Below are 9966 nucleotides of genomic sequence, written 5' to 3'. Positions count from 1 at the left end.
CTGCGGCGCGGCCAGGGCCGGCGCTCGGAAAGGCGAAGGGGTCGAGAGGCTCGGGGCCCGCCGCCGGGGCAGGAGGGTCTGGCGGTGCCCCTACGCGCCAGGACGCGGGGAGACGCCAGCTCACCCGGCCCGCGGGCTCCGGTTTCCTAGCAACGAGGCGGCATCCTTCCCAGCAAGCACTGCTTCTGACCCGCGGCGTCGGAGACTACGAGACCCAGCGTGCCCCGCGGCCCGGCCGCAGGGACTACAAGTCCCACAACGCACCGCCCACCCTTTCCTAGCCGCCTCCAACCCCTGCTCTCCCAAGACCCCGCCGTGGGAGCGCCGCGACCCCTTCCCGGCGCTCCTCGCGCCGTGCGCAGCGCGCCCTCGCGGTGACCCGCTGTGCGTGGGGTCAAGGCGCGGGGCGGAGCGGCTGGGCTGGCGCCATGCGGAGGGGTGAGCGCAGAGGCGCGGGGGGACCGCGGCAGGGGTCCCCTGTGCCGGCGGGCAAGGCCTCGCTGGAGGAGCCGCCCGACGGCGCGACCGCAGGCCGAGCGAGCGGGCCGGGCGCGGGCCGCCGCAGCACGGAGTCCGAGGTCTACGACGACGGCACCAACACCTTTTTCTGGTGAGGGGCGGCGGTCGGCGGGGGGGCCCCGGGGGCGCGAGGGTGATGGGCACGTCGTGCTGGGATGGAGGGGCGCCTGCGAGACCCGCCCGGCCGCGGCTGGTCCCTCGCGGCGGTCCCGCCCGGCACCTGTGACCCCTGCCCCATATCCCGGGAGGAGTAGGCTCCAGAGTCATGTCGGAGAGGCTTTTCCTGTCCCAAATTCACCTGTGCCCGCTGTCATCTTGTTTCTTCGCAGCGCCTGCGTCGTGCGGAATCGGCTTCTCCCCCCAGCGCGTAGCAGTAACGTTAGCGCGAGCACCTTCCCACGTGCCAGGAGTTGAGCGGCTGTTTGTCGAATAAGGGTTCTGTCTCTTTTCAGGGGCTTCTCGCGGAGCCTGCTCTTCGACCCCGTACCGCTGTCTGCAAGCCAGGCCCCGGCGTCAGGCTGCTCGCAGTCTGCCTCAACGGGTGTTGGGGAGGGAGAGGCCCCCGGAGCATTCCTGACCGCTCCCCCCGCCCCGAGCCTGTGTTGGAAGAGTTCACGCTCTTGCTTTATGCTGAATTGGGCACTTCTGTATGTGAGGTCCCAGGCGTGGCTCCTACGCCACATGGCTCTGTGACCTTGGACTAGCCCTTCACCTTCCCCAGCCTCCTTGCTGCTCTGTAAGAGAGAGAAACCCCGTGTACTAGACAGCATGCTTCTTGAGGGCTGGGGTTTGGTTTTCTTTGCTGGATGCTGAGTTCCTGTCAAGAATACAGTGCCTGCATTTGAGGCCTGCGGTAGGCCCTGGGGGACAGAGGGAGGTAGATGTGGCCTCCAGCTGCAAAGGGAATGCCACGTGGAGGCAGCTTTTCAGAGAACCGGACTGTGGGATTGTCACGGAAGGTCTGATCGGGGAATGCGGAGAGCCTGACGGGAGTAATTGGACGTTTCAGGGGAGGGTGCCGCAGCAGGGACAGAAACCGAAGAGGAGGCGCGCGTGGGGCCGGATGGGTGTCGTGGTTTTTTTTCGGATTCAGGAGAGGTACAGGGTGGTGGTGGGTGTTGATAGGGCTGCAGCCCTGCATCTGGACGACGTTGGTGTCTTCCCTGTGGGTGCTGGCCGCTGCCGTGCAGGGTTGGCTTTCAGCCTTGCTTTGGGGACACGGTGCATTCAGGTGGCCTCGGAGCCCGTGGGAGCGAGACAGGGATGGCATGCCTCATCCAGGGCGTTGTGGCCCCTGAGCTAGAGACCGGAGCACCCTTGGACCTGCTGGGCCTGCGGCATGCAGGCCAGGCCTCTCCACCAGCTGTGTCTGTGAGCACGCCCCTTCGGGCTGCAGGAGGGAGGGCTTCATCCTAGGACACGGCGGCTGTCCTTGTTTCCTGCTCGTGCACATATTTGGGGGCCCCAACTGGGTGCCCGTTGCTGTTCTAGGGACTGCAGCAGAGAACCAAACAGGAAGCTTAGACTTTGGCGTAAGCCTGGGGCCTCAGAATCACGAGATATACTGGCTGAAGGGGATGCGCCAGCAGGAACCGGGGAGCACACGCCTCACCTCGTGCAGTGAAAGGCAGACGCCCACGAGAGCCCTCGGGTCCTGTGCACAAAGGTGCTTGGTCAGTCGGGTACTGGACACACCGGTGCCTGCTATAGCCGAGTTTACCTATGAGGAGGGCTGCTGGGGGCCTGGAAGGCTTTCCAGGAGGAAGTGTGCCAGGGCTGGCTAGCTTCAGGGGCCTGCCTCGTGGATCTCCTGGGTGGAGGGCTCCTGCCTCCCCACCGCGGGTGTGAGGGGTGCTGTGCTTTGTGGTCCGTGCAGGCCCTTGCTGCGTCCCAAGCCCCCCATCACCTGTACAGGGGAAGGAACTTCTCGTTTCTCCTGGCAGGTAACCAGATGCCTGCTTGGTGAGAATTACTCATTCTTGCCTGTAGAGCTTAGCCACTCGCCACCTTTTTAGTCTCTCCTCACTGACTTGATGTGTTACGGTTTTGAAAACTTTTATTTTGTGTTTGAGAGAGTTTTAATAACGAATGGTACAAAACCTCCTGTGAAGACTAAAAGTTAGTATTTGTGGAAATGATTTTTTTGTTCCAGAATTACTCAAAGGAACTTTTGCAGGATTCGAAACCTTACTTTTAGGGTTTTCCCCAAAGATGCCCAGTGATGGTGGTTGTGCACGGCCACGTAGGAGGACTCTGGAGTGTCTTTGTTATCCCTTGTCGGCCAGGGGCTGTGTAATTCGGTTCAGGGTTTGCCTGCGCCTTGGAGCTTGAGGCTGGCCTCCCGGAAACAAGGCCCAAGGGGGCGGGCGTGAGGACTGCCGGGGTCTGTGGTGGCAAGGACACCAAGTCTTCTACTGGTTGTGGTGGTCCTCTGGTGCAGAACATCCAGGGGGAAGCAGGACCGCAGACTCAGAGGGACGGCACAAAGATGTGTCAGCCCTTGTTTTCTAAAGATTCTCTGGGAGCCACTTGGAGACTTGATGTCCTGGAGAGGTGCTACTGAACGCTGCCACCTGTGGATGGAAGGTGGGTGAATTGCCACCGGATTGGCACACTTCCTAACCAGCTCCTAAAGCAGGGAGGGGAGGGACGGTTGTGACGTTGTGGGAGTGCTTGCCGTGTGCTTGTGTCTTGTAACACTGGGCCTTGGGTGAGCACTCTCGGCGACCCCAGGACTCTTGTCCACAGTGTCCGATAGTAGCAGCAAGAGTGCGCAGGGGTGATCTCGGTGCCCCGGGTTCTGGAAAATGCCTTTCTCAGTCATTGTGGGGTAGGGGTTTGCCAGCTCTGCCCGGATCTGGAAAGCTTGACTCTGCAGCGGATTCCTCTTTGGTCATGTTGATCAGCAGCCGGGGAGGGTCAGTGTCATGGCCGCAGGCACTTCTGGCACACCTGGGGCAGGCCCTCTGGTCTTGGCCTTTCCTGGCCGAGGCTGCCTTGTGCTCTCAGTGTGCCAGCCACACCTTCGTGTTTTCTCTAATTGGTTTGGCGGGCCTGCCTTCCTGCCCACTTGGCATAATGAGCGTGGTCATCTCGAGAGAGGGACTGACGGCTGGGTATTTTCCACTCATCGTGGCAGGGAGCCAGCTGTCCTCACGCCCTCGCCCTTGCTGAGTGACTGGAGAGTCACGGGATTTACGGCCGCTCAGAGCTCCCTGAGTTCTCTATTAGCCACTGACCCAGAGGATGTGCTGGTCTTCCCAGCACCAGGGAGGGGGGACAGGGGGCGTCTGGGAGGGACAGGAGGTCTCCCCGAGCGTTCCACACGTGGAAATGGTGCTCTGAAAGACGAAGAAAGCTGCTCAAGACCGCAAGTCTACTGAGTGGCAAAGCTGATGACCAAAATCCGTGTTTTCCCACTGGGTCCCGTTGCCTCTCCAGGGAAGACTGTCAGAGCAGGAAACGTAGACTTCACAGGGAAAAATGGGAGGAAAGCGCAGGCCGTGGATTGAGCGGTGGTCTGAAAGAATTCTCGGCATTCTGTGTCCTGGGCGCCGACCTGGCATTTCCCTTTACCGCTGCCGGCTCTCCGTAGTGACTGCTGTGTCAGGGATCGAGTCCTGACCATGCAAACCCCACTTCGTCTTCCTGACAGCAGGTAGTCTGCACCTACGTTTGTGCCTTCATCCAGAGTGCCTCTGTATCTATCTGTGAGTTTGGGTTTTGTGTCTAGATTCCACACGTAGGAGAGATCACGTGGTGTTTGTCTTTCTCCGACTGATCTCAGCACGATGCCCTCGAGGGCCACCTGTGTTGCCGATGGCAAGATTTCATTCCTGGGTGTGGCTGGGTAACATTCCTTTCCGTCCAGTCCGGTCGGTGGGCACTTGGGCTGTTTGAGTAACGCAGCAGTTCCCTAGGGGAGCGTGTGTCTTTCCAACTTGGCGTCTTGTTCCCTCCAGTCCCCAGTGGTGGGATGGCTGAGTCTTACGGCAACTTTATTCTCGTCCCTCGAGGAACCTCCATACTGTTTGCAGAGGCTGCACCAGTTCGCGCCACCGACAGCGCGTGGGGCCCCCTTCTCCTCATCCTCTCCGACACTGGTGGTTTGTCTTTTTGACGTTAGTCATTCTGACAGGTGTCAGGTGACAGCTCACTGGTTTTGATTTGCATTTCCCCGATAATGAGTGCCGTCGAGCACCTTTCCACGTGTCTGTTGGCCATTGTGTCTTTGGAAAAGCGTCTGCTCAGGTCCCCTTGCTGTACAGAAGGAGGGAGCCTTCGTAAAGATGCATTTCATCATAATTTAGTAATGAAAATTTTACTTTCTAGTAGCACTTGACCTTAGCAGTTCTGAAGTCTGTTGTTCTGCAAGACTTTGGTGCCCTGTGCTCTACCTCTGGGTCCTGGACTTTGTGCTCCTTCCTGCCTCGGATGGGACAGAGGGAGGCCTACTTATTCCTTATTCCTGTTTCCACAGGGCCGGGGGTGACTGACCGAGTGACAGTGGGAACATTTATTTCAAAGGACAAGAAGTTGTTTTTCATTTTCAGATAATCCTTGTGTTTTTTCGGAGGATGGAAAGATCTGTGACTGGAGCTGTCTGGGGCTCCTCAGGGAATGTGTCTTAGCCCAGAGAAACGATAGGAAGATTATCGTGTTTGTGGAAATTAATACGAAAGAAGCCAGAGGGTTGAAGTCATTTTTTAAGTCCTGGGACAAAAGCTTCTGTGCTCCAGAGATGCGGTTTCGGTGGGGCACCTGCAGGGTGCCTCTCGTGCTGTGTGTTTCTTAGATCCTGGCAGGACCCGGTGCCTGTGTGTGAAGTTGGGGGGGTGGGGGGTGCCCAGCGGGCCCCTGCACAGCACCTTGGCGTCCTGATGTCCCTGAAGCCACGTGGACGGGTCCTGGGCCACAGCGGATCAACGAGGTGTTCCCTTTGCCCCTCGGGTCTCTTCCAGACCATGTGGTCGTCTCTCCTCAAACTGACTAGCTTGTTTTTCCTTCTGCAAGTCTGATGCCAGTTGGTGGGCTGTTTACTCTAGTTTACTCTAGTTTACTCTCCTTCCTCCCTGAGGCTGGGGCTCCTTCCCATCCCTTTTCTCATAGACACTTGCCTTGCTGGGAACCCTCTGGGCCAGGTGGCCGCGCAGGCCCATGGCCAGGCCCCTGGGACAGTCCCGTCCCTTTCCGAGGCAGATGGCTCCCAGCAGGTGCTCCCATGAACCCTGCACACTGTTGGTCTGCCTGCTGTGGGCACTTCTCCCAGTTCTGGAGGCCTGGAGCCCCTTGGTCCGACCTGTCACTGGTGGGGAAACAACTTGCCACTTCGGAAACATGCACCCTTTGGAGAAACCCGTTGAGAACTCCTGGGACAGGAATTGGGCCCAGCGGGTTCTTGCTCTGTGCTCCTTACCTGTGCTGGTCTCTGGGTGGTGTCTTCTCGAAGGTACACGGGACGGGCGTTCTGCCCCGTGCCCTGTAGACCGCTCCGGCTCTCCCGGCATGCTTCCCTGGATCCTGACCTTGCACCAGCAATGGTCGATTCGTAACGTTTTGTTGTAAGTTGCTGTGCGGTGAATCTGTTTGTAGCTTTGGTGCGCGTAGCTTCCTGGAACCGCCGTCACGGGCCAGGCACAGAACAGGACCTCACTCCGGCCTCTGGCCCGGTCTCTGTCATTGTAGCTTGGCCTTGGAGAAGGCCACGTAAGTGGGGTCGTGTGGTGCGTGCGTCCCGGAGACGGGCCTCTCGGCGTGCCTGAGGCCCCCAACAGCCGAGCGGTATTGTGTGTGGCACAGCCTCCATCATCCAGGTGTTTTAGGGATGTCCGGTCAGTTAGTGATGAGTCTGCAGTGGGGTCTGCCGGTTTCCGGTCTCTGCTTCCGTCCCCGTCCCCTCCGTGCCTCGGGTGGGTTATGTGCGCCCCCCGCCAGCCAACGTGTCGGTTTGGGTTACGTCTCCGCTGTTGCCGCGGGGATGCAGTGAGCCTTCTCCGCTTCCCGGTCTCCGCGTCCGGGAGACCACGTCTGCCACATGGAGTCCATGTTGATCCGTGCAGCGTCTCCTTCGGCCGCGGCGGCCCCATCACGGTGGTACAGTGGCCGCTTGCCGTGGGCGGACACGTTTTGAAGAGCCGGGGCGGAGAACAGCCTGTTTCGCCGTTTCTCTTGCCCTTCTTCCGTTCGCGGCAGCCTGGTTTCTCTCTGCCTCCGGCAGCACTCTTGGAGCAGCCCTGCTTCTCTCCTTACTGTCTCCTCTTTCCTGCCCAGAGAGTGTTCAGTTCATTCCTGAAAGACGTTTGTGCTGGATGTGGAAGCATCCTCACTCAGGGATGAGGACACGAGGCGCGGAGGGGTCGCGTCCTCCCCAAGGACTCGCAGGTGTCAGATGCGGAGAGCCAGGGTAGTGCCTGGAGTCTCGGCGTCAGCCGCTCGCCCCGCAGTCCGGGTGCCTGCCCGGTGCGGGCCCTGTTTCCCGGGGAGGCCGTCCGCTGGCTCACGGACGGGGCCGGAGCCCGTGTCTCTCCGCGGCGGACACGCACCGTCTCGCTTTGGGTCCGGGGGTCCCTTTCTCTGTGTTCTTGGGCTGTCCTTTCGGAGCTCCCGGATGTGGTCGCTTCACGAATTGTGAGGCTGGTCGTATCTTGCTCAGCGGAAACCGCCGCGTTTACCTGCTGCCCGCCGCCTCCACCCCGGACCCCGCGGGGCCGCAGCCTCCTCTGAGCCACAGCCCGCGGCGCCCACCGCGCCACCGCTCTTCCCGCCCGGCCGCCGGCTCCCGGCCGGGGTTTCCGAGCTGCGGCTGTGCCCGCGCGTCCCAGGTGCGGTAGCGCTCCGGGCTCTGACGCCAGCCGTGTGTTTGGGTTTCAGGCGCGCCCACACCCTGACGGTGCTCTTCATCCTCACCTGTGTGCTCGGCTACGTGACTCTGCTGGAGGAGACGCCTCGGGACACGGCCTATAACACCAAGAGGTAACACGGCCCCCGGCCTGGCGGGTGCAGGCACCTGGCGTGCTTGGGTGGGGGGGTCCCTGCTCTCCGCGGGCTGGCCTGTGGCTCGCGGGGCCAGTATGCCCTCGCGGGCTGGCCGGGCTCCCGGTGTCCCCGCCGCGTGTGCCCGAAGCGTCTCTCCCAGGCTGCCTCCTGGAGCTCTGTGCTGTGTTTACCCCTCCTCCACCTGTCTCAGGACTCCTGAGGGTGCTGCCCCTCGTGGACCTGCAGCCAGTGAGGGATTCGCGCGAGTAACAGACCAGAATGTGCCTCAGCGCCTCCAGGGGTGGAGCCCAAGAGGGGTCCTGGTCACTAGTTCTGGCGGGAGGGATGGTTTCCCTACACATCCCACCAGCAGTGCCCTGGACCCTGCCCGAGTGTCCTACGGTTCAACTCAGTCCTGCAAGATCACCCCCCATCACCCCTGCAGGTGCCAGCCACATGCCCCAGTTGTCACCGGTGCTTCTGACCAAATGGCTGCAAATCAGAGGTTTCTGTGACCCCCTTCTTGGTACTATTAAGTTGCTAGAGCGGCTCACAGAACTCGGGGAAGCGTGTTGCTAGATCACAGGTTGATTAAAAAGGAAGTAAGTGAGGGACAGCCAGGGGTGAGAGGTGCCCGGGGCGAGGTCTGAGGGCTTGGGGCGTCTGAGCCCGCTCCAGGCACACCACTCTCCCCTGACCTACACCTGTTCACCAACCCAGAAGTTCTCAAAACTTGGTGCCCTGGGTCTTGTGGAGGATGAGTGACTGTCCCATTGCCTTTGGTGATTTGACTCAGCCTTCAGCGCCTCTCCCGTCCCCGGAGGTCAGGGGGTGGGACAGGGAGTTCCAGCCCTCCAGTCCCGCGGCTGGTTCTCCTGACGGCCAGTCCTCACCCTCAGGTGAGGGTCCGAGACTCGCCTCAGTAACATAACACAAGAAACCTTTAGCCCTTCAGAAATCCCTGCGGTTTTAGGGGCTCTGTGCCAGGGGTGGGGCGGGGTGGGGGTGGAGGCCAAGTGTTTCTTATTATAAATCACGGGACCACAGAGCCTGTGAGTTTGGGCGTCTGAGAGTGTACAGATTTGTGTGTGCTCCTGCTGCGCTGAGCTCTGATACTGCTGCTTTTGGAAAATTTTAAGTGGGCTTCTCGGGCATGATGCCGTTGTGCGGGTCAGGAAGCGGGTGCTGCCTTTGCGGTATTATTTCCAGACTCGCTGGCCGGTTGTGTCCCTTGCTGGAATCCCACGGATTCTGAGGCCACTCTCAGAAGTGTGTGAGGAAGACTGGCTGGTTTTAGAGCAGATTCCCGTGAGGTTTCTGCACTGGATGGACTCCCCCAGGCTCGGGAAGCCCCTGTTGCAACTCTGACCCACTTGCCCTGGTGTGACGGGCACCAGGGCAGGGACAGAGGCAGAGGGCAGCGCCGGAGGACCGGAGGTCAGATTTGGTTGGTGGGGCCAGGCTTGTAAAGTAGGGGTGTTAGCGCCGGCCCAGAAGTGCGTCCTGAGCACCGTTCTTTGCTCTCAGGCATCAGTAGCCCGTGAGGACGCCGGGTGCTCTCTCAGCTGTGTGCGGCCGCCCATGAGTGCACGCGCTTCAGAGCCCCCAGTTTGTCTCCCAGGCCACAGCCAGAGGGTGGGGGCTCTGCCCCTGCGCCCTGTCCCTGCGCCGTGTCCCTGGCTCCTGGTTGCACGCCCTGTGGGCCGCCTTCCTGCATCTCTCACGCTGTCCCCCGGGCGGCTTTGCCGGGTCTATCTCTTGTTTTCTGAGCCCTGGGTGTCAGCCTGGGGCCCAGCACGTCTGCACACGGCACTGCCCATTACTTGGTGTCCCACTGGTGCAGGGGGGCTGCTCGGTGCAGCATGTGTGGGTGATGGGGTCCAGAAGTAGAGGGAGCTTGGCCCTTCTGGGGGCCCCAGGTTGCCCTCACTGTGGCGGGTCCCTCATCAGGGACACTGAACCTGTGGTTGTAGGAGACAGGGAGGCTGTGGTGGGAGCCCGAGTGTGCTCAGCGGGCATTTCCAAGTAGAAGGTGGCCTTCTCTGTGCTTTTGTCTGTTAGTGCCAGGTGTCTGCTGGGCCCAGATGGGCAGAGACCAGAAAGAAAGCGGGACTTGGTCACATTCAAGAGGTGTCCCCCCTTGGCTGTGGGGTCAGGCCAGAAGTGAGCAGTTCCAATGACACCAGGCAAGAGTTGTCACAGGTAGGGCACAACCCCAGCCACAGTGGGCCCATGCAGGGCACCCTCGGAGTGCCCTCCAAGGGCAAGGCCTGGGTTCTGACTCATCGGACACCTGCCAGGGAGCCCCTCCAGCCTAGACCCAGGGGCACGTCCCACCTCTTGGCCCCGTACCGGCTCCTATCCTGAGCTGCCCCTGCACGCGAGTGGCTGGGACAGTGAGCAGCAGGTGCCTGGGCCCTCGCCCAGCAGCCCCTGTGCACGGTCACTGAAGGAGAGGCCTTGAGGAGGGGG

General features: G+C 60.8%; 1 protein-coding gene across 1 annotated transcript in view; it reads left to right on the top strand.

Moving 5' to 3' along the window:
- The first annotated feature begins 254 nt into the window (after nt 1–254).
- Nucleotides 255–9966, top strand: part of PTDSS2 (phosphatidylserine synthase 2) — a 24389-nt gene continuing 14677 nt past the window's right edge. The window contains exons 1-2 of the mRNA XM_042904400.1: nt 255–610; nt 7390–7491. Of these exons, the coding sequence (XP_042760334.1) occupies nt 429–610; nt 7390–7491 (284 nt within the window). The 5' untranslated portion in view covers nt 255–428. The remainder of the gene's footprint in view (nt 611–7389; nt 7492–9966) is intronic.

Source organism: Panthera leo, chromosome D1, assembly GCF_018350215.1.
Source record: "Panthera leo isolate Ple1 chromosome D1, P.leo_Ple1_pat1.1, whole genome shotgun sequence".
NCBI lineage: Eukaryota > Metazoa > Chordata > Mammalia > Carnivora > Felidae > Panthera > Panthera leo.
Note: the sequence above shows the minus strand (reverse complement) of the source record. Positions and strands in the feature narration are given on the sequence as shown.